This window comes from Macaca fascicularis, chromosome 16 (assembly GCF_037993035.2).
Source record: "Macaca fascicularis isolate 582-1 chromosome 16, T2T-MFA8v1.1".
Lineage (NCBI taxonomy): Eukaryota > Metazoa > Chordata > Mammalia > Primates > Cercopithecidae > Macaca > Macaca fascicularis.
In genome coordinates, this window is record NC_088390.1 from 66981117 (window position 1) to 67005434 (window position 24318).

At 53.4% G+C, this 24318-nt stretch overlaps 1 protein-coding gene across 1 annotated transcript in view; it reads left to right on the forward strand.

Moving 5' to 3' along the window:
* The window catches only part of WNT3 (Wnt family member 3), a 54047-nt gene that overhangs the window by 19723 nt on the left and 10006 nt on the right, over nt 1-24318 (forward strand). Inside the window, exon 2 of the mRNA XM_005584558.5 lies at nt 23043-23284. Within this exon, the coding sequence (XP_005584615.1) occupies nt 23043-23284 (242 nt within the window). The remainder of the gene's footprint in view (nt 1-23042; nt 23285-24318) is intronic.

The window sequence follows — 24318 nt, forward strand, 5'->3', positions numbered from 1 at the left end:
AGGGTGAATTAAATGTGGTTAGTTATCAGGGATTTTTTTTGTTTTTGGAGTCTCACTCTGTTGCCAGGCTGGAGTGCAGTGGTGTGATCTTGACTCACTGCAACCTCCGCCTCCCGGGTTCAAGCTATTCTCCTGTCTCAGCCTCCTGAGTAGCTGGGACTGTAGGCGCGCACCACCATGCCTGGCTAATTTTTTGTATTTTTAGTAGAGACGGGGTTTCACCATGTTAGCCAGGATGGTGTCGATCTCCTGACCTTGTGATCCACCCGCCTCGGCCTCCCAAAGTGCTGGGATTACAGGCGTGAGCCACTGCGCCCGGCCTATCAGGGGTTTTTATGGGGGTTCCAAGGAGTGGTCTGTGTAGGTTTAGTATCACCCTAGTTAATGGTTGAGGCACTGACTGTGTAAGCCCTGCTAAGCACAGTGAGTAAGTGTGGCTGGAAGTGCTGGAGGCCTGGGTGGGATGCAGGCTGATCCAGGGTTGGCAGTCACTATGTGCATCCAACCTTTAGGTGAGAGAGGGCTGCTAAACTCTGAGAAGGAATTCATGGTGAAGAACGGCTGATGTGCCAATGGTACGGCTGGCACAAGCCTAAGCAGATACCAGCCGTTCTCCTGCAAGCTGATAAAAAAATATTTTTATTACATAATACTTGACATATACAAGAGAGCAATCATATGTATTAGATATGATAACAGAATGAAAACCTGAGCCTCACCATATCCCTGAAGGACCAGACCGTGACTAGGCCATTGTGTCTATCTGTAGGTCCTCCTCAGCCCATTCCCCGTCTCCCTCCAGATGTGACCACATCCTGAATTTTACATATTTATTCCATTACTTAAAAATACTGGTTTTTGGCTGGGCATGGTGGCTCATGCCTGTGATCCCAGCACTTTGGGAGGCCGAGGCGGGAGGATCACCTGAGGTCAGGAGTTTGAGACCAGCCTGGCCAACATGGTGAAACCCTGTCTCTACTAAAAATACAAAAATGAGCTGGGCGTGGTGGCACACGGCTGTGGTCCCAGCTACTTGGGAGGCTGAGTCAGGAGAATCGCTTGAATCCAGGAGGCAGAGGTTGCCGAGAGCCGGGATCACTCCACTGCACTCCAGCCTGGGCGACAGAGCAAGACCCCGTCTCAAAAAAACAACAACAAAAAAACAAGCAAAAAAACTGATTTTCCCAGGTAATAATGCCTAAATGAAATGTTTTATTTTGCATATTTTTAGCATTATAAAAATGGTGTTATACTGTATGTGGTCCTCTATGTTGAGCTCTTCTCTGTCGGCATTGTGTTTCTAAGTTTCAGACTGTTCCTGGATCTTGCTGTAGTTCTCACATGCTCACAGCGGCGTAATAGTCCATCATTAGAATATGCAGTTTATCTGTTTTGTCTCCTGGCCATGGATGTGCGTCTCGCTGTGCACAGCAGGGAAAGGTGTTCATGGAGGTACCTGCCTAGGCGTGGAACTTTAGGTTGCAGGATGCGTGAATGTTCGGCTTCACAAGATGATGCCAAACTGTTTTCCAAAGAGCTTGTGCCCATCTGTGCTCTCATCTTTGCGACTGCTCTTCCCATAGCCCAAGGCCCTCCTTCCCACCTGGGGCAAGCCCACTCCTGAGGACTCCACTGCCTTGGGCCTTTACCATCTTTCTCTCAGGACCCTGTTCCCCACTGGAAAACTCTTTCCTTTCCCTCCTCCACCTGGCCCTGAACTTCCCAGGATTTTTCAAAACCCAGCCTGGAGCTGCCATCTTCCTGGGTGTCCTCCCAGCCTCACTTCCACTCTCTCCCAGCTTTTTGGAACAGCTTTTCCAGACAGCTTTTGGGCCAGAGCAGGACATCAGATAGTATGTTTCTTATAACATCAGCCCCACATAATCCTGTTGAGAAAGGCTTCTGGAGTCAAATAAACTTAGGAATCGCCACAGGCAACTTGGAGCCTCTTGGTGTTTACCGTGCTCATTTGAATATTAGCAGCTCATTAGCATAGTCGCAGCACTGAGAGGCCCTGCCCGTGTGACCCGTTTTTATTTGTTTAACTTGTTTTCCAAAAGTATTTAACCCCGGAGCCCTTTTCCCCCAACAAGTAACAACGATTACCCACTTGGAAGATGGGATCGAGAAGAGTCTTCTGCCTATTTCAGTCAGTTTGGTTTCGTGGTCTTACTTTCCTCGGTAACCGAGCTGAGAGTCCTCTGACTTCTGTTGTAATCATCCTGTGTGAACCCGTTCCGTCCAGACCATCCTTTCTGGAGGGGCTTGCGTTGAAGGAATGAACCAATGCACTCAGGAATGAATGAATGAAGCAGTCAACCACTCAGTCAGCCATCCAGCTGAGCCCCTCTCCTATGCAGCAGTCAGGAACCAGGGACTGATCAGGCACCGCTCATCTTGCACCAGGGGACACCGGGCTGTCTGGCCGGCGAATCACTCTCCCGTCTTAGGCCCCCCTGTAGTTGCATTTTTTAGGATCTGTCACCCATTGAGGCTGGGAGCCCCTGCGGGGCAGGAACCAAGTTGTACTTGCCTCTCTGTGTGCCCCGAGTGGGACATACAGATGGGATCTCTCATCCGATTCCTTCTGAGAGGGGCAGGAGAACACTGTGGTTAAGTCTTCAGCCTCTGGAGCCAGACCAGATGTACCCCTCATTAGCTGGGTAATGTGGGCCAATCTCTGCCTCAGTTTCCCCACCGAGAGAGGGGTGATGATAACATACCTTCCTAAAGGAATTATTACGGAGTTAATATGCGGCAAGCACACAAACAGTGCCTGGCACAGAGGGTGTCACTGGTCTTTATTAACACTATGACAATGGCAACCACTATTTATTGTGCACCTACTACATGCCAGGGACTGTGATAAGAGCTTTAGCTACATCATTTCCATTATTCCTCCCCACAGCCTCTTTGAAGTGGGTGAATTTTCCTCATTAGGAAGTTGTTAGTCCTCCTAAGGAGATGTGGTAATGGGTGGTAGCAATAAGATGAGGATTCAGGTCAGCCAGATCACAAAGCCCTGGCCTGCGGGCGTGGAAGGTGCGACCTACCCCCTGCCACCTACCACCTGCGGAGGGGACAGCTCCTCTGTTTCTTTTTACTGATAATTACCCTGCCGACAACCTGATCAGTTCCTTTTTTTTAATCCTCTATTCATCTCAACAAAATGGAAATCCATGGGACTGCAGGGTTGGATTTAACATGTATGCGCACGTGTGTGTGTGTGTGTGCATGTGTGTGTGAGAGAGAGAGAGACAGAGACAGAGAGCAAGAGTGCACAAGTGAAGGAGAAGGAGTTATCTGAGAGGCCTGGGGGTTACCACCACCTTCATGATAGACCCAGGAAGACAAAGATCCCCGGGTGGGGCTGGCTTTGAGGCTGCACAGCCACAGAATTGCTTGTGAGTCAACAGTGCCGCAGAACAGCAGGGCACTCCTGGAACTGGGTTTGGTGTCGTCACCCACTGCCCCTTGCACAGGGCCCTGTGCACTGGGAAATGTTTGCAGGCTGGACACCCGCGGTTGCTTTTAACCAGGCAAGTGAGCTGGGTTAGAGGTAGCCACATGTTCCTGAGGGCTCATAGCTTCACATCTGAGAGGGTTAGACAGGGCATCAGGGACTGAGGGTCACTGGAGAAGAATTTGCTGTCATCCCTTTGCCCACGTGCCGGCAGGTCTTCTCAGACCTCAGAGGCCGGCTCTTCTGTTCTTCCCCACCTCGGATGGGAGCCCCAGAAGTCACAGAGTCAGCTGTCTGCTTTCCACACTGCTGGCCACACCAGGGAAGTGAGACATCGGGTGTTGGTAGAGGGGCCAAACGCGCTGGTGTGGGGTAGGAGTTTTCGGATACACATTCCAGAGGGTGTTTATGGGGGAACAGACAAGGCTGGAGCTTCATTCCTGGCAGGGAACAGCTCCAGCCCCCGAGGGCAGGAAATGAGGGCCAAAATGGTGGCTCAGAGGGACACAGGTGAGGTAAGCAGGGAAGAATTCCCACCAGGTGTCTCAGAAATGTCCTGGGAATGGCCTGGCATGGTGGCTTACACCTGTAATCCCAGCACTTTGGGAGGCTGAGGCAGGCAGATCACCTAAGGTCAGGAGTTCAAGACCAGCCTGGCCAACATGGTGAAACCCTGTCTCTACTAAAAATACAAAAATTAGCCAGGCATGGTTGTAGGTGCTTATAATTCCAGCTACTCGGGAGGCTGAGGCACAAGAATCACTTGAACCTGGGAGGTGGAGGTTGCAGTGAGCTGAAATCACACCTCTGCACTCCAGCCTGGGCGACAGAGCAAGAATCTGTCAAAAAAGAAAAAAAAAAAAAAAAAAAAAAAAGGAAAGGAAAGAAAGAGAAAAGAAAAAAGTCCTGGGAAGCTGGTAGAAGGAGGTTGAGATCTTCCTGACCTGGGAAAAGGAGGGAATTCCCAGGCATCTACAGACCAATAGGACTGTTGAAAGTTTGGTGTGAGAATGGGTTAAGGTGCTGAATTTTAGACTTTTATCCTCTCCACGGTGGTACAGTGTGTTCTGCAAACAAAGGAGAGCCTGAGCCTTGAAGAGCCCTTCTCAGAGCTCGCTACATTCTTTGGCTCCTTAGCCCAGTGAGACGGCCTTAGTTCTGAGCCCTGTACAATATGCAGGCTGGGTCAGAAGACCCCCAAGGCTCCTTCCAGCTCTGACAGGTCCTGTCGGGGGGTCCAGCCTGCACATAGGGACTGGGCTTCTTTCAGCCCCACAGATGGTGACCCCTCTTCACCGCTGGTAAGATCGAAGCTCATCAGCAGGACCTCAGGCCCTGGCCTCCTTCCTTCTTGGTCCCTTGGGTTTTAGAGTTTTATGTGACATCAATGTCCCAGAAATGCCCATCTTCTTCCTTTTCTCTCAGGGCACAGTTCCCTGAGGTCTTGTGGTTTATCCACCCCCACTCCTGTTCTATGTCCTCCTTCACTTGCTCTCCCCTGCGCCCCTCCCACCAGAGAGTTTATAAGCTGGCTGTCCCCTTGCTAACCTCCTGCTGTTCCCTACGAACATGGCCTGCCTGTTAGATTTCATCGCGTGACACTGCCTTGGTTATCTCCCCGTCGTGCCTAGTTCAGTGAAGAACACACAGCAGGTGCCGCATAAATGCACTCTGCTGGAATAAACTGGTTATCTCCAGAGGGTGGGGTCTGGACGGAGCGGCAAAGTAGCGATAGCATGGGATGCTGATGGCAGTCTGTCATTGGTAACGTGGAGCCGGCATCTCTACTCTGAGGGCTGTTGAGAGGATTTGTAGCGAAGCTGTGTGGGGAAATGCTTTGCAGACTGGAAGGTGCTGGGAATGTGTGTCATCTACCCTGGCCTCTCGCTCGGGAACTCTTGCCCACATTTGTCAACATCTGCTAGGCGTGTTGTCTTGGGAGAGGTCTCGTTAACCCTCTGCCACCTTGAATTCTCTGGTCCCAGAAATTCTGTGTCCTGTCTCACATACAAATGCCTCCAGCCCTCAGATCAGGGGTCTCCTCTCCTCCCACAATACCTTGGGCGTGGGTCCAGCCTTGTCTGGCCCAAGAAATGGACCGTCAGCGAGGAATATCCGCACCAACATTCAAAAGTAAAAAGAATGATAGGCGGGCGCCCAGCATTTGAATTTGCAGGGTTGTTAACCCCGACAGCAACCAGAGCAGCATAGCAGGACCTGAGTGCTTCCTTCCCTTCCTCCTTAGCCCTCCGTGAACATGCTCCCTACAAACCCTGTCCTGGTAAATGTCTCCCCTCATTTATTTTTATTTTTATTTTAGACAGGGTCTCACTCTGTTGCCCAGGCTGGAGTAAAATGGCTCGATCTTCGCTCACTGCAGCCTCGACCTCCCGGGCTCAAGCAATCCTCCCAACTCAGCCTCTCAAGTAACTGGGACTACAGGTGGGCACCACCATGCCCAGCTAATTTTTTTTTTTTTAAATTTTAGTAGAAACAAGGTCTTGCTCTCTTGGTCAGGCTGGTCTTGAACGTCTGAGCTCAAGTGATCCTCCTGCCTCGGCCTCTCAAAATGCTGGATTTGCAGGTGTGAGCCACCTCCCTCAGCCCTCACTGCTTTATTTGCCATCTCAGTGCCACCATTTCCTGGCTGTGTGACTTTAGACAAGTCACTTAGCCTCTCTGAGCCCATGTCATCATCCGTCAAATTGGGTTCTTTGGCAAATTAAAGGATGTATTCTATGTAAAGTGCTTTACATGGCAACTGGCACATAGGGCTCAATAAATGTTAATTATTATTATTAATAATGGCCACTGGCCGGGCGCAGTGGCTCCCGCCTGTAATCTCAGCACTTTGGGAGGTAGAGGCGGGCAAATCACGTGGTCAGGAATTCGAGACTAGCCTGGCCAACATAGTGAAACTCTGTCTCTACTAAAAATACAAAAATTAGCCAGGTGTGGTGGCATGCACCTATAGTCCCAGCTACTCGGGAGGCTGAGGCAGGAGAATCGCTTGAACCCGGGAGGCAGAGGTTGCGGTGAGCCGAGACGGCACCATTGCACTCCAGCCTGGGTGACAGAGCAAGACTCTGTCTCAAAAAGTAATAATAATGGCCACTCTGAGTGCCCCAGTAAATAGGGTCCCTTACTACCTTACTTAGAGCAGAGTTGAGGAAATTAGTGGAGTTCTTCACTACCTGATTAGCCACTCTCTACCCAAATAAATGTACGCCACCTTATCTTATTCATCATGGGTACGCACCTATAAAAGCGTTCTTTATTTCAGTCACAGCCTGAGTGTCCCCATAAAGGTGCTCCATGATGTCATCACCCCCTCTGTGTGGAGGACAGCTCCTCCCACCCATGGTGATTTGGGCCTTCTCTTAGCCAGGGTGATTCCTGGGGGAACCTTAGCTGGAGCTAATGTGCATTGGCATTTTGCCTTTTGTGTTGAACACACATCCCATTTGTAGAGAATTAGAATTTTTTGACTTTAAATGTTCGCTGTTTCTGTGTGTGTGTGTGTAAGAGAGAGTTGTTTTGTTTTGTGAAGAGACAGGATCTCACTCTGTTGCCCAGGCTGGAGTGCAGTGGTGCAAGCATGTCTTACTACAGCCTCGAACTCCTCGGCTCAAGTGATCCTCCGGCCTCAGTCTCCCCAGTAGCTGGGACTACAAGTGTGCACCACCACGCCCAGCTAGTTTTTCTGTATTTTGTAGAGACAGGGTCTCGCTGTGTTGCCCAGGCTGGTCTCAAACTCCTGGCCTCAGGTGATCCCCCTGCCTCAAAATTCTGAAGTGCTGAGATTACAGGCATGAGCCACCATGCCAGCCAGAGAGACATTTTATCTTTTCTACACAAAGTGTGTTTCCCCCAGAAGAAATGCCTTCCTACTTTTGTGATGAATGTGAATAGAATGCAGAAGACAGAAATTACAGAAATTCCCTGTGCCCCAGCACCTTACCAGGACATGCCTGGCCTGGTGGGGTGACAGGGTGTTGTGTACAGTGAGAGGAGGGAAGGGAGTAGGAGAGGAGGTGAGGCTCTGCAGAGCAGAGTGGGCCATTCCTGGTCAGAAAACAGTGAGGAGGCCAGGCACAGTGGCTCACGTCCGTAATCCCAGAACTTTGGGAGGCTGAGTCAGGCGGATCACTTGGGGTCAGGAGTTTGAGACCAGCCTGGCCAACATGTTGAAACCCTGTCTCCATTAAAAATACAGAAAAATTAGCCAGGCGTGGTGGTCCTCTGTAATCCCAGCTACTCAGGAGGAGAATCGCTTGAACCTGGAAGACGGAGGTTGCAGTGAGCTGAGATCGCACCACTGCGCTCCAGTCTGGGTGACAGGGCGAGACTCTGTCTCAGAAAAGAAAAAAAAACAAAAGAGTAAGGTAAGCGAAGTCCTGGGGTGGGGGGAAATGTAGCTGCAGGCAAGAACCAAGGAAGGTGTGGAGCCCCTAACCCAGTAGGGGAAAGGCTTGCTACCTTGAACCCCAAGAGTGTCAGCATCCTGTACCTTCGCAGAGAGAACTTCCACCTACTCACAAACAGATACACCCCACTGCACGGCTAAGAAAACTAAGAGGGGAAATCAGGAAGAGGGAAAAGAAAAGAGGAAAACCCCAGAGGAGACGAGGAGTCAGGCCTGGGCAGGGGTCTCCAGATGACACATGAGGCTGCAGGAGGAAAGGTTTCTTTTGAAACGCATCTTTTATCTTGTCCTTTTCCGACATAGGTGAGCGTGTGTTTTGGAACGCACATAAAATGCGAGCACAGTAGCTGGCGTCTGATTTCTGCCAAGGTGCACAGAAACGGAGGGGCATGCCCAAACACTTCTTCTTCATGGCTGCTGGATCAGGAAAGTTTTGCTTCTGTGGCCGTGAAGATGGAGATTTGCTGAGAGGCCAGGAGAGATGATGGGGGAGGGCTACTTCGGGAGAGGAAGTGGACAAGACCAGAGGTTGGAAAACAGGGGATGGGTTGATCCTAACAACTTGGAAAGGAGGGACTGGTACTGGGAGTAGGAGGTAGGGCCCAAGGGGAGGGCAGAGGACCCAGGAGCCTCAGCTGTGGACCCAGGGTGTGGCCATGGGCAGGTCCCCAGCTCTGTCTGCAACCTAGGGCAGTGCTTCTCAACCTTGAGGGAGGGAGGGAGGCTACCACAGAGGGGAGGGGGCATCTAGACCGCTTAAATCCCTTTCTCTGCAGGGGGCCCAGGCAGCCTTGTTTCTAAGCTCAGCAGGGCCACTTACTATGCAGCCAGGGATGAGAACCAATGGCCCACCCTGCTGGGTGCTGGAATATGTAATGAAGTCCTGTGTGGGTCTGTAATGAACTCAGATTCGGCTCCTAACAGGTGCTGAGTGCATGTTTGCAAACCCAGGCGCCTGTTATAAGGAGAGGACGGAGCTAAAGCAAGGACCCTGCGGAGGAATGGGCGGCAGGGACTGATGACGTTGGGGGAAGGAGGTGCAGAGGAAAATGTTGAGGCTCGCTCTGGACTGCCTCGCCTGGGGATGGGGAACAGGGCTGCGAGGGAGGGGGAGCCAACGCTTTGAACTTGGGTGGGGCCTCCCTAAATAGAGCGGGGGAAGTCCAGGTGCTGGGCAGGGCTGTCTTCACCTGCCCGTCCTCAGCGCCGTGGGGGGACGCGGTGCAAAGAAGCCCTCCTGGGAATGTGGTGGAAATACCCACCTTGAAAGGCAGAGTGGGATCGTTGCCCTGAGCACCCGGGTGTGGTCGCAGCACCTCCTGTGAGGCCTCCCGACCTGCAGCTGGCTCCTGTGTGTGCACCTGCCATTGCTGGCTCCAGGGCCAGGGCCAGGCCCAGCTGGAGGTCCAAGCTGGAACCCTGGGCAGGGTCCAGTGCACTGTGGCCTCAAAGTGCTGAGCCATGGTTTAGTACTCCAGCTGGCAAGGCCCTGGGTTCAAACCCTGCTCTGAATTTGTCCTGTTGCTTCCCCATGGTGTCATTTGGTTTGTTCCTCTGTCCCTTGTGTTCCCTGATAACCAGAAGTTACCTCTCAAAGCTTGGTTAGATCAGATGAAACGTCTTTGGCCAAAGAATGTCACAGGGAAGGTTGGGGTCTTCCTGCTGCGTCATCTCACACCATTCTACTGTCACACTTCTGGTGGAGGTTTTTAATGATCCAGTTTCCTGGTCTCCTCCCCCAGAGGCTCTGATCCTGCCATGCTGATGTTGGAGCCCAGGTGTCTGTATTTTTCAAAACCACCCCAAGTGATCTGCCGTAGTGCATCACCTGCATCCCTGACCCCAGTAGCCAGCTGGTCAGGGACTGTCCTTGGTTTTCTGAAGGGCATAGAATAAGGGAGTGGGTGGGACAGTCCAGATAGGTGCCAGCCCTGGTGGCCAGTGCTGTCAGGTGTGAGGCAGGGTGGGTGGCCTCTGGGCTACCATAAAGAGGAGGATGGGCTCCCTCGGGGCAGCTCCAGGTTCAGCTGGGAGTCCTTGCAAGACCAGGAGTGCCCCACACACTGTGCTCCCAGCGTCCAGCATAAGGCCTGACCCAGCGTGAATGTTTATTGAATAAAGACACACACCAGGCTGGTGGCTCTCTGAGGAGCCCTAGGGAGCTGCTCTAAGAGTGAGCTCCCAGCCAAGCAGCACAGCTTTGTGTGTTCCCCACTGGGCTGCTTCTGAGATTCAAACAAAGGACTCCAAAACTGTAGAGCTAGCAGCTGTGTTAAAAGGCCCAGAGTCAGCGGGGCCATGGCCATCACCTGCCCTCAGCTCACCGTGGAGACAGCCTGTGGGATCTGGGGGAGACGAAGGAAAGGACGGGGCACTCAGTGGGGCTGCTGAGTGCAGCGAAAGGAGGCAGGGAGGTCCTCACAGGGCCGCTGTGCCTGCTGAAGCAGGGGCTAGATTCCATGTGTAAACGAGTGAAAGAATCCCTCCTCTCAAAAAACTCACCATCAATGGAGTCGGTGGACAATTCACTTGAGTGTGTTGAAGGTTACTCCTGAGGGATGTATAAGAGCTAGGGAAATGGCCAGAGGGAACAATTCAAATTGGAGACATTAAAAGGGGATTTAAACATGGGACCTTGAGGGATGAATAGGAGTCTGGAGTCAGACGTGAACAAGAGGGCTGGGCAGGCTATGCCTTATCTTTTACCAGAACTGGCTTGAAGGGTATAGCAATGCGGGGACCCGGGAAAATCCTGGTGTAGGAATTAGCAGACTTGGCTTCTCAGAACAGCAGCCTAACTCTGTAAGGTTCTCATTTCCCAATCTGTAAAATGGGAAACTGACTTCGGGTGTGGAGGGCTCAGGAAGGGGGAGAAATGTTACAAGGCGAAAATGAACTAAAGATGCAAACATGGCTTAGGAAAAGTTTGAATTAGAATTCCGCTTAGTGGAGTGGGAGGCAAAGAAACAGATGGCCAAGCTCCAGGAGGAAAAGTTGGCCAAGCTGAGCTCAACTTCAAGGCCCAGCTTGAATGTCACCTCTTTGAAGTGGTCTTCTTTGCCTTCTGCCACTTCCTTCCCCTCAGCACCCTATTCCTGGAAGTTCCAAGTGGGACTTCTCACACTCTGCAGCTGACTGGTCACCTGCACTGAGGTGGGGTCACTGAGGAGGGTGGAGGCTACATCTTTTCTTTTTCTTTCGAGGCAGAGTCTCACTCTGTTGCCCAGGCTGGAGTGCAGTGGCACAATCTCGGCTCACTGCAACCTCCACCTCCCGGGTTCAAGCGATTCTCCTATCTCAGCCTCCAGGGTAGCTGTGATGACAGGTGCCTGCCACCACATCTGGTTAATTTTTTCTATTTTTAGTAGAGGCGGGCGTTTCGCCATGTTGGCCAGGCTGGTCTCAAACTCCTGACTTCAACTGATCCGCCCGCCTAAGCCTCCCAAAGTGCTGGGAATACAGGCATGAGCCACCGCGCCCAGCCGAGGCTACAGCTTATATATACATCTTGGGCACATAGTATGCAGGTACTGCATGAGGCCCAGCCCTCAGATGGTTAGGTCTGGGAGGCTTCAAGAAGGATCTGCGTGCTATAAGGGACACAAGCTCTGGCTGGAAGTCAGCATGCCCGGGCTGTGCACTCTGCACTGCTTTCAACCAGTGGAGGAACAGGGGGGAAGGCACATCGCTTCCCTGGGCCTTAATTCCCCCAAGGAGCTGAACTAGGTGATGTCAAAGGCCCCGCTTAGCTTTGACATTTTATGACCTAACACTGTAATGGAATCACTAACATGCATGGCCATTTACAGAATGCTCCTAAGGACTTTCCAGGAAACTCCTATTGTTCCCCCTACCTCGCCCCCACCCACCGCCTCCACCCTACTCCAATAGCAAGAAAACATTCACAGGTAGAGACTTTTCTTCAACAGGCCTTTATTGGCTGGGCATGGTGGCTCAAGCCTGCAATCCCAGCACTTGGGGAGGCTGAGGTGGGAGGAGTGCTTGGGCCCAGGAGTTCGAAACCCAGCCTGGGCAATATAGCAAGACTCCATCTCCACAAAAAATTTTAAAAACTTAGCAGAGCATAGTGGCATGTGCCTGTAGTCTCAGCTACTCAGGAGGCTGAGGTGGGAGGATCAGCTGAGCCAAGTAGTTTGAGGCTGCAGTGAGCTGTGATTGTGCCACTGCACTGCAGCCTGTGTGACAGAGACCCTGTCTCAAAAAAAAAAAAAAGAAAGAAAAAAGAAAAGAAAAATGGTCTTTATTGAACATCTATCTTTGTACTGATGAGCACCCCAGAAACACCTGGGCCCACCAAGGTTTCTAGAATGTTCTAGAATGTTCAGGATCCCCTGAGTTGGCAAGACTAGACATTTAGGGGGAGCTGTATGACAATCACCCAAAACTGATGGGCAGAAATGCTGTGACCCCAAATAGGCCTCTGGGCCTTGATGGCATCCTCAGTAACATAGACAGCATGGCACCCCTGCCTGAGCAAGCACAGGGCATCTGGGCTCACCTGTGAGTCCTGAACTGCGCAGCAAAGTGGAGAAACTGACCCAGCTCTCAGCATGTGTCCTTGGGAGCTACTTCCCTCTGTGGTCACCAGGCAGCATGTGCCAACCTGTGGGCTTGGTGCCTCTCAGGGAGACTCTCTGGGGTCTGAAGAGTGAGCTCCCTGCCTTTTACCCGTCTCTGGATACCCCTCTGGGCCTAGGCCCTTCCCTGTGAATCCCCTGCTTGAAGGAAGAGACCCACAGCCCTGGGTTCTTCTGGGGTGCCAAGTGGGGGACTGTGTTTGGTCCTGGGGAGGATGGGCTGCGGCTCCTGAGCAGGCCAGGGGTGCAGGACCCTTCCCTCCCCCTCTTCTCCTGTCCTCCTCCTTTTTCCACCCTAGACTCCTCCCACCTCTTGCCGCCTCTTCCCTCCTGTTCCCACTCTCTTTCCTCCTCCCCAGGTCCCACCAGACTGCTCCATGCCCCAGCCCACAATTTGGCTGAAGGCAACAGTCCCTCTCTTGCACCCTCCTCCCTTTTTCCAGTCTTATCAACTTCACTTTCCTGTGAAATGAAGGGGTGGGGTAGGGGTGGGGGGGTGGAGGTAAGAAAGAAAGAAAAAGCACTTCATGCTCACAACACAACAAAAAACAGGTTTAAACATTTTACAGGTTTCAACATTTTTCAGGCCGTCTTGTCACATCTTATCAGATCAGCCAGAGCCGCAGGCAGGCGCTCCGGGAGCTGCTTTGGAGAACAGAAGCTGCAACATTCCAGCCCAGGCACTGCCCCGCCCTCCACACCCCTTCCCTCCCTTCCCTTTTCTCCCCAAAGAAACATCCCACAGGGCTCCCTGGGATGGAGCGCAGGGCCCACAGCCTCTTCCCTCTGACTGGGGTATAGTCTGTGGCCAAACCCTTGGCTTTGAGCTTCTGCCTGCACCTTTTCCTTCTCCCCATGGCTGCCCAGAACCGTGGACTCTCAGGTGGTCCCTGGCAGCGGAGCTGTGCCACCTCCTCGGATGGCCCCTCGTGGTCCTGAAAGGGAACCTTTAGAAGCGAGCTGCTAAAGTCGCTCACAGAATGTAGAAGTGGTCATTTGGCCAGCAGGGCTAGTGTGTTTCCCAGGCTCCTGGGGCCTGTCCTCAGGGGCTCCTGCCTGAGGGGAAGGAATAGCTTTTTACTTGGTTATCTTTTCTCCACGTGCGTGGGTTTTTCTCCTGTGGTGTGGATCACTGCCTGGGATATCCCTTTCCACTCAGAGTCACCCCCAGACCTCACCTTTCTGTTCCTGCTGCACTCACGGTGCACCTCGGCCCCTAGCCCCTCCCTGGTGACCCCACCCCTTGGCATATGGCATCACTGCCCCCACCGTGAGGCTCAGTGTCTCCCCACCCGTGTGCCCACAGCCAAGATCGGGCCTAAAGTATAATTCAACTTTTTGCTCCTAGACAAGCATCCCCAGATGGATTTCTAGCTTCTGTTTCCCTCTTGGGCCCAGCTCTGTCTCTATGTGGTGCCTGGAAGTCTCTCTTCCCCCACACACTTCCTCGTCTTGTTCCCAAAGCTGCTTTGCTTCTTACCTTCCCATCTTGGCGGACACCATCTCCATCTTCCTGGTCATCCTGGCTCAAAACCTTGGCCATACTTTCCTCCTTCCTCCTGTTTCTCATGGGATCAAATGGCTACTAGTCCTTATTCACAGCTTCCTGTCTGTTCCTGAAGCCACTGTCCTGAGCTGGCCAGGGGGCCCATCCCCTGCCACAGACCCCGGTGACCTAGGCGCATGGGTCTTGGCCCAGTTGCACAATGAGAGCTGGGCCCTGGGAGGTTGCATTGGATCCCCAGGCCCCAGAGTCTCCTTAGCATCCACGCAACCCCGCTTCCCAGCCGCTTTCCCAGCACCCACCTCTTGTCTCGTTTTGCACATGACTGACAGGACAATATTCCAAAGCCCAGCTAAGGAAGGTGCTAGTTTGTCCGATAATGCCTGGCACTCAGGGCCCCTCTCTAGCTGCTTCCCTTCCTCTGCTCCTCTGTGTGGCTCCTAGACCCTGGCGTGGGGGGACATGCCCCCTTGTCTGGAGCTGTCCCCTTGCCACCTGGCACCACCTGAGCGCCCCTAGCCATCCTTCTCCAGCTCAGTCACTGTTCCACACGGAGCCCTCCAGAGGTAGTGAGGACCCACTTGCCCCCGTTCCTGGAGATCACTCGCCCTGACCATGCACCCTCTGGCCCAGAGGTTACTGGAGCTGAAAGTTACAAGTGCCTTGGGACCATGTCTCACTCAGTTAAGTGCCCAGACCTAGTAGGTGCTCAAGAAATGCTTGTTGGTCTGTTACTGACAGCAGCCTCCTGGGCTGGGTGCTCCTCAGGTGTGGATTCATTCATCTCCATGTTCCCAGACCTGGAACTCTGCCAGGCTGAGAGTCATCACTCAGTTCATGTGTGTTGAGTGAATAGGCGGTGAATGACTTTGTTTACCAAAGCCAGGCTTTAAGCTGCTCTCTGAAGGACAGGCACTTCCTCTGACTCCACAAATCACCAGGCCCCAGTCTTGACAGCTGGGGCTAAATCAAGATAGGAGCCCACTGGGCTTAGAGCCCGGGCAGCTGCTCCTTCAAGGTTTCATTTCAAGATCATGGGTCCCAGCTCAGGGCCTGCACCCACTCCACCCTCACCCTTCCCTTCCTGTCCTAGACATAGGCAAGGGTGCTCCCACCCCTGCTGGAGATGCAGGCGAGCCAGAGGGCCCCTGCCCCCTGTTGAGAGAATGAACTAGCCCCTAATGGCAAGGCCCGGAGACATCTCCCACTTCTTCGATGAAAGGCACCCCCTGAGGCACCTCGGCACTCTCCCAGAGCCACAGGACACAGCCCCACCTGAGCCCCTTTGGGCTCAGAGGAAACCCCCTACCCTTGGCCCTGTACTGAAATGTTAACAAGGTCCAGACCTGTGCTCAGTACCCGCAGGGTGCACTTGTGTTCCAGGAGGGCAAGGAACAGTGGCAGCTGGAATCCTGAGCTAGGTTTCTCTGGCTTTGTCACAAGCCCCCTGCCAAGCAGCCAGGTGAGCGCCTCCAGTCCAGGCCTGTGGCCTGCCTCCTCCTCAGCAGTGATTGCCTCGTCACTATGGGTGTAAGCTTCTTGGAAGCTCCAGGAGGTGGGTGTGTCAGAGCCCACCAGGCCCAGCCCCATGGCATGCACACGTGCCCCTGAACTGGCTGGGCTCCCTGTCCTGACATCTGCCAATCCTGAACGGCTCCTTGACCTAAGTGGAAAGGTAGTGGCCTGAGTTCCAAAGCCAACGCTTGGTTCCTTACTTCCTGCTCTTTCCTCAAACCTTTCCTTTCCCTTCTAGAAGTTTCCGTGGAGGGTGGAGCCCCTCTGGGCCCAGGAACAGGTTGGGCCTTTTTCCAGTACTGCCCAGGAGCCAGCAGGTGGAGCACCTGGCCCTGGGCTGTTGTGGGGTTGACGGAGCACTGTAGCCCCCACTGCAGGGAGAGAAAAATGACCACAGGAGAGGTAGTTTCTGACTCCCTCTCCTCACCTTCCCTCCTCCTCTCACTCTCAGCAGCCATGTCAGTCGTTTTAAGAGACACTAGATCTTCAGACCAGAGTCTTCAGATGCCTCCCCTTTGAGGCCGGCAGAGATGGTTAGGTTTCCGCATGGAGAAAGGTGAGGGCAAAGGGCCCGCTTCTGCAAAGAAGGCATGACTAGGGGAGGCTTGGCCCTGGAGGGCATCCTGAGACCAGAGGGAGGAGGGGAGCCTTTCCCTGGGCCGCAGCCCCTGGGTCCACCTTCTACAGCCCCACCCATGTGGAGCCAGGTGGGTCCCTTTTGTGCCCAGCCCCAGAGAAGCCTCTGAGAATGTGCATTCATCACCCCCAGGTTAGGAGCCTGGTGGGTAAAAGAATCGTGAGCCCTGGGTTCTCCTCCCACCTTCCGGGCAGCCAGCTGTGTGACCCCAGAAAATGACAAACCCTCTCTGGGTCTCAATCTTCCCATACAGAGGAAGAGGGAATTAGACTAGACCCGGGGCTCTGGAATTTCATCCTGCAGAAGGGCTGTAGGGGGGGAGTTGGAGGTTGGGGATGCAAACACCTCCCCTCCTTTTATTTTTTTACATTTTGCTATTTAACTATTTTAAAGTGTACTATTCAGTGGCATTAAGTACATTCCAATGCTCTGCGGCCATCACCACCGTCCGTCTGTTTTCATCACCCCAACACTGTACTTATTAAGCAGTAACTTCCCACTCTCTCCCTTCCAGAGCCCCTGGCAACCTCTGTTTTACTTTCTGTCCCTATGAATTTACCTAGACACCTCATGTAAGTGGAATAATACAGTGTTTGTCCATCTGTGTCTGGCTGCTGTCGCTTAGCTTGTTTTCAAGATTCTTCTACGTTGTAGCTTGCATCAGAATTTCATTCCTTTTTTTTTTTTTTTTTTTTTTTTGTTGCCCAAGCTGGAGTGTCTTTATCTAGAACCTCATGTAAGTGAAATCATATAGCATTTGTCCTTCTGTGTGTGGCTGCTGTCACTTAGCTTGTTTTCAAGTTTCCTCTACATTGCAGCTTGCATCAGAAGCATCAGAATTTCATTCCTTTTTTTTGGGGCGGGGGGACAGAGTCTTGCTCTGTTGCCCAGGCTAGAGAGCAGTGGCGCAATTGGCTCACTGTAACCTCTGCCTCCCAGGTTCCAGCAATTCTGTCTCAGCCTCCTGAGTAGCTGGGATTACAGGCATGCGCCACCAGGCCCAGCTAATTTTTGTATTTTTAGTAGAGATGGGGTTTCATCATGTTGTCCAGGCTGGTCTTGAACTCCTGACCTCAGGTGATCCACCCACCTCGACCTCCCAGAGTGCTGGGATTACCACTACCACACCCGCTTCCTTCCTTTTTCTGGCTGAATAAGGTCCCGTTGTATGGATGGGCCACCTGTTGTTTATCCATTCGTCTGCTGAGGACTCTTGGATTGTTTCTACCTTTTGGCTGCTGTGAGTAGCACTGCTGTGAACACTGGTGTACAGGTGTCTGTTGGAGTCCTCATTTTCAGCTCTTTTGGGCATATACCAGGTATGGCATTGCCGGATTATAGGGTGATTCTCTGTTTAACTTTTTGAGGGACAGGGCTCCTTTTCATATGTTCTGTATGTAGGGTAGAGGAGGGAGATTGTGTGTGATTCCATCTGGGAGGCCACCTGGATGGGTGCAGGGCTGCATACCCTAATAGATCACTCAGGGGAGTGGGCGCTGGCAGCACAGTGGGGGTTCCTGGCAGCAGCCGGACCCCCATCAGCAGGGGATTGGCCGTCGCTGGGTGGATGGCAGCATCTGAGGCCAGCAATCCCAGTGTCAGACCACGCGGGATGCCCTGCACAGGGTGCCTTTAGGTGTCTCACCATATGTTAGGTGCGTAAGTCAATGCAGGATCCAGGCTGACCTGAATTCACTGATTAGAAATGCTCTCTATGGCCGGGCGCGGTGGCTCACACCTGTAATCCCAGCACTTTGGGAGGCAGAGGCAGGTGGATCACTTGGTCAGGAGTTTGAGACCAGCCTGGCCAATATTGCAAAAATCTACTGAAAATACAAAAATTAGCCAGGCGTGGTGGCACATGCCTCTTATTCCAGCTACTTGAGAGGCTGAGGCAGGAGAATCACTTGAACTCAGGAGGTGGAGGTTGCAGTGAGCCTAGATCACGCTTTTGCACTCCAGCCTGGGCAACAGAGCAAGACTCTGTCTCAAAAATAGAAAAAAAAATGTCCTCTCTGCCTTGTGCTCACCATGCAGGCCCCCTGCAGCCCTCTGGCCACAGCAGGCATCCTCAGGGTAGAGGCACAGAACTGGGGTAGGTGGTGGGAGTTAGATGAGGCCACGCACGAGGTTTAGGTCTGGCTTATTTGGAGAGGAATATTTCACTCCAAGGGGTCAGTACCAAAGTTTCCACAGGCAGCCTGTTGTGCAGTGCACCCCAGCCCATCCGCCTGGCTGCCCGTGTCTGTCCTCAGCCCAGCTGGGCAGTGGGTGGTCAGAGTGGAGGATGAGCCAGCTTCAGGAGGAGGGTGGCAGGGCCCTAGGGAAGGGAAGGACCAGGCCAGGAGTTGGGTATAAATAGCCCCTGACCCAGCTGCGAAGGCCTGGCAGGGTCCTCCGCCCTCCCCCTCACCAGCTGCCAGTGCCAGGCAGGTCTCTATCCCCCTTGGGAGCCTGGCCATCATTTCAGATCCTAAACGTAGGAACTTCCTCAGCGGAACCAAGGAGTCTTGTCCTGTGTGTAGGTGGAAGCTCCGGATGCCGGGAGGTCTGGCGAGTGAGGGGCATCAGGCTGGTCCTTTGGAAGAGTTCTTCATTCCTTTCCTCCAGAATCAGCGAATACCTAGCATGTGCCCGGCCCTTTGGAAGGCGGAGTGGGCCGGGGTGTGTGTGTGTGTGTGTGTGTGTGTGTGTGTGTGATGGGGGAGGGATTGGGGAATAACTGGAGAACATACTACCTCTCTTCTTGGACACGGAGACCGGCACAGCCAGATGGAATTGGAAACAAATCAGTTCAGCACTTTGGGATAAGAAGGTTTGAATTAGGTATAGGAAAGACTCAGGCGGAGGAGAGGTGACTTCTGTCTGGGAGCTCACAGAAGCCTTTAGAATGGTGGCGACCTAGGAATCAGGTTTCGAAGGAAGGGCAGGATATTTCCTGGGGGCCTGGCAGCGGAGAGGTGCTATGAGCCGAGGGCTCAGCGTGTGCAAAGGTGTGGAAGTGTGAAACAGCCCCGCTGGAGTTGTTCAGCTGGCTAGGCAAATCCGTCAAAGCCACACGCACTTTGGCACAAAGAATCCAGGAGCATGAGACTCACTGTGCCGCCTCCCTCGGTGGAACGTGTACTTCAATAATGGAGAATAGGAGTGGCGAGTTAAAGTAATGTGTCCGCAATGGTGGAATTTCAGCAGTGTGGGGGCAGGAGGCTCAGGGTGGGGGTGGCCGGGCATGTTCGGGGGAGGGCAGCCATCCTGCAGAAATCAATCCCATGGCCACTGCCTCATTAGTCTCCGACACTGGCCCAGGAGCTAAGCCCCATTGCCAGAGGCCTTGCTAATTACTCGCAGGATGTCCCCATCTGAACTGAAGCCTTTGAATGGAGCATCCTGAAAATGTCCTTTTGCCTGCACTCTTTGAGTGACCTTGAACCCTCAGCCAGATCACAACTGTCTTTGTTCTGCCACCCCTGTGAGGACTGAGGTCTGATCCAGGCATCCTTCTCAGTGTTGGATGGGAAGGGGCTGAGATTTCTGATGTGTTCTACCAAGTCAGGGATGCAAGGATGGAAGAAATGAGGTTGGTGACAAGGCAGGGAACAAAGTGCTGGGGACAGCTCCAAACACACCGTAACCATAGCAACAACCATCTAGCAAGGGCCTCCCACTTGCCACACACTGGATTGTGTCACTTATTCCTCCTGTCGTGTCTATTTTACTGATAAAGAAACTGAGGTATAGAGAAGTTAAGAAAATTGCTGAGATCAGCAGCTAGGAAGTGGTAGAACTGGATGGGACCCTGGCACCATGGCTCCCAGGTCCACAGTTGGTGGGACCTGGGCAACAGCAAGGAGACAGGGTTTGGTGGAAAGAGGGAAAACAGCTCATCATGTCTGAGGCTCAGGAATTGTTCTCAGAGGACATCACACTGGGAGTCAGACAAATCCAGGGCTTGAATTCTGGCTCAGCCACTTCCTTGCATAAGTCACCCAACTTCTCCATGCCTGTTTCCTCATCTGTAAAACGGGGATGACAATGCTGACCTCTCAGAGTTGCTGTGAGGATTCAGTGAGATCATGTATTTGAAGTGTTGGCACAGAGCAGGTACTACATAAATAGTTGTCATTAGTATTGCCAGTGTCCATGTAACTGCGGGGACAGAAGGAAATCCCCGTGGGGCAGAGGAGAGACTGCGTCTGCACAGCAGGAAGGGCTCAGTGGCATCTCCTTCCTGGAGATGTCTGGGGAGCACTCTGGCCTTTGCGGCCAATCAAGCCATGCCAGGCAGTGTGCCAGAGCTCAGGTGCTCTGCTGGGCTGTGAAGACCCACCTGGGAGGAAGCAGGGAGGCCCTTGGAGAGGTGGGTGAGGAGCCGCCTTGCCAGCGTGGGCCCCCCGACTCCTCAGTCCCCTGAGCCAGCCAGCCTGGCTCTGTGGATATGGCTGTGTGGCCTTGCACAAGTTGCTCCTCTTTGACGGTGTGTGCTCTGTGCTTTTTCTTTTTTCTTTTTTTTTTTTTAGATGGAGTTTCACTCTTGTTTGCCCAGGCTGGAGTGCAATGGCACCATCACAGCTCACCGCAGCCTCCACCTCCCAGGTTCAAGCAATTCTCCTGCCTCAGCCTCCCTAGTAGCTGGGATTATAGGCATGTGCCACCATGCCTGGCCAATTTTGTATTTTTAGTAGAGACGGGGTTTCTCCATGTTGGTCAGGCTGGTCTCGAACTCCCGACCTCAGGTGATCCACCCGCCTCCGCCTCCCAAAGTGCTGGGATTACAGGCGTGAGCCACTGCGCCCGGCTTTCTTTTTCTTTATTTCTTTATTTTTTTTTTTTTTGAAATGAAGTCTCCTCTGTCACCCAAGCTGGAGTGCAATGGCGTGATCTTGGCTCACGGAAACCTCCACCTCCCAGGTTCAAGCGATTCTCCTGCCTCAGCCTCCTGGGTAGCTGGGATTACAGGCGTGAGCCGCCTGGTCGGCCTCTGTTTTTCATCTGTATGATGGGCTTAGTGCTCCCTTAGGGCTCCTCCTGTGGGTTCTGCTGTTGGACCAGGGCTCAGCTTCCAGTTTAGCTTGAGGGTGCCCAGGCCTGCAGAAGGTATAAAGCAAGGGCTGGGAGAGGGGGAGGAAGGAGGAGGCAGAAAGGCAACGGGAAGGGGAGGAGGAGGGCAGAGGAAGGGTCTCTGAGTGCCTCTCACTCCTGCCTCAGCTCCTCACTGCAGCGGTTCTGCACAGGGCTTTGGGTCCCAAACACCAGAGGAAGGAGCGGGGACAGTCCGGGCTTCTTCCCTGTATCTTGCTCCTGAGCCGCCCATCTAGGATGGTGCAAGGCCGAGTTGTCTGCACTGAACCCTCCCTCAGTTTCTCCTCCAGTGATTGCAGGGCTGTGGGGGCAGCTGGCACAGCAGGGCTGGGCTGGACGTGCTGCTCAAGAGGACGGGAGGGGCAGCCTGAGCCCGGAGGGAGGCTCAATGGGGACATTTGCAGCCCTGCAGACAGGGCAGGGTACCAAAAAGCCTTAAGCAAGCAAATGTACTCTCTAAACCTCAGTTTCCTCATCCAGGAGATAGTGATGCTCTTCACGTTCGGGAATTGATCAGAAATCTTGCATATAAAGTGCCTGGCACGCAGTAACAGTTGCTAAATGGCAGATGTTTGACTCGGCCCTGCCTCTAGCCCACAAGCTTTTGTGTACTAAAAAGTACACAGAAAAGCTGGACCCTGCTCCATGGGGTCTTCTCCCGGCCCCTCTTTCCGAGGCTTTTGCTCATCACTTTTTGTGGGAAACTTGACTTAGGCCAATGCTGGACCAAAGCCTTGGTCAGTGCTGGACACACTGGGAGAGGAGATGGGCTCCTTCTTCCAGCTCACACTGCCCCTGGTCATACAGCAGATTGCAATTGTCCTTAAAGGCCACTGACACTCACGGGTCATTTTCTCAGGTTCTCCCACAAAATGTCATTTCTGCTGTTCCTGTGCTGAAGGGAGGGAACGGAAAAGTATCAATTCCAACCTTGGTTTTCTAGTATTTTAAACTCTTCTACCCCACCCCATAAGGTCATTCTTTCTGTCGCTGACTCTTTATAAAACCTGAGAGAGTTGATGGAATATTGATTGAAAATTGAGGGGCAGAGGAATGGAGTGAATTGACCAGTCACCTGGTGTTGGGTGTGGGCAGTGAGATCTGAGATCTCCCTTCTGACTTGGTGCTAAACTTGTTTTGAAACAAAGCCAAGCTCCAGTCTCTCATGAGAAAAGAGGTGGAGCTCTAGAAACTTTTAGGGAACTGGAAAGATGGTCATGGAGGCCCTGGTAGACAAAGGGCTTGATGCAAGCCAGCGATTCCTTGGGCAGACACTGGGAGGCTCTGGGCTGGGCTGGCAGCATCGTGGGGAAGAGGCTGAGGGTATTGCCAAGGGTGGGGGGTGTGTGTGTGTGTGCGCGCGCTCACGCACACGTGCGTGTCCCATGAGTCACTGGAAGTGTCCATGTGGCCCCAGTATCCTGGACTGCCTTGGAAATTGCCCAGCCTGATCTCTTCAATGCCCATAAGCGAAGCTGGACCCAGAACCTGGAAAGGACTGGATCTGGGCCCCAAATACCATCTTTCTAGTCCAAACCTCTTTTCATGGCTTTGCATTGCCCCCAAGGGCCCCCACAAGCGGTTTCTGCTGGTCCCATCCCCTGCAAGCTGGATACAGCCAGAGGGCTGACTTGCCTGGGTCAGAGCTCTGCACTTTGAGGGGTGGCACGCTCCTGAGGTCAAAGGTAGCACATTCAGGTGCCAGGGCACAGGCCCTCTGCCTCTCCACCTACGCCGGGGGGTTCACAAAGCATCCATGGAGCCCAGGATGGGCTCTGTGCTTTGTGCCCGCAGTGTCACTACCCTCTGTCTGCCTGCAGGTCCCTGGCCCTGGGCCAGCAGTACACATCTCTGGGCTCACAGCCCCTGCTCTGCGGCTCCATCCCAGGCCTGGTCCCCAAGCAACTGCGCTTCTGCCGCAATTACATCGAGATCATGCCCAGCGTGGCCGAGGGCGTGAAGCTGGGCATCCAGGAGTGCCAGCACCAGTTCCGGGGCCGCCGCTGGAACTGCACCACCATAGATGACAGCCTGGCCATCTTTGGGCCCGTCCTCGACAAAGGTACTGCCTCAGGGCTGAGGGGCAGGGGGTAAGGGGGTGGGTGGGGGGAGGGATCAGGACTGTATGCCCTTCCACCCCAGTAAGGGTGCCTCTTCTCTGAAGCCAGGGTCCCTCTGGGAGGGTGATAAATTTGGTTGCATAACTGCCACACCTTCCCAGGCACTGCTGGGGGCTGGGCCGCCTTGAGATGCTCCAGGATCCTGAGGTTTGAGGGCTGACACCAAGAAGGCCACAGACTTCCTTCCTGGCTTTTGCACAGTGGGAGCCTCAGGCTCCTGCTGTGGACATTTGTGACATTTTCCCAGTGCTGTGTTAAGTGCTATGCAAATACCGCTTTGGGGTGGGACTGAGAGCATTGCCACCCCCAGGTCCCTCCCATCTAGAAAGTCCTCAGGAGCCGAGGAAGCTGCCTGGTGCTGTCATAGCATTGCGTTGCCCCCAAGAGCCCCTCTTTCTGTTCATCCTCATGCACTGTCAGCTGGATAGGCCAGGAATCATGGTGGGGCTAGAGGGTGCACTGGCCTCTGGGTAACTTTCCAGCCATCTTGCCGCCTGGGAGCCTAACTGGCTGTACCTCAAGTGGACAGGGAACCACGTGATTTGACTGAACCTGGAGGCCCTGGGAGGGAGGCTAAGTGGGACAACTGCTCCCAAGAAGGGGCCTTGGGGGCTCACGGACTGGGTGGAAGATGGGCAGCTCTTTGTGGAACGGCAGTGTCCAGGAATTTAACGATCCCGGCTGGGCTGGCCACCGCCAGAGTTGCTCTGCCACCCAAACTGCTGAGCCTAGCCCTCCCTCCTATTAGAAGCTAGGGAATGAATGGGAGCTGCCTGTACAGCCAGAAAGAAAAGGGATCTGACGTTCGGGTGAAGGGGTGGGGTGCTGGGTGGGGTGGGGGGAAACTGACCACCCCCATTTTAGAGTGCAGTTCCCTTTTACCGGTGCCTCAGGTGCACAGGGTCTTTCCCACCTACAGGCAAAGTCCGGGCTATTGTCATGGGACAGGAGGGTAATTAGCAAATCAATGGATGAT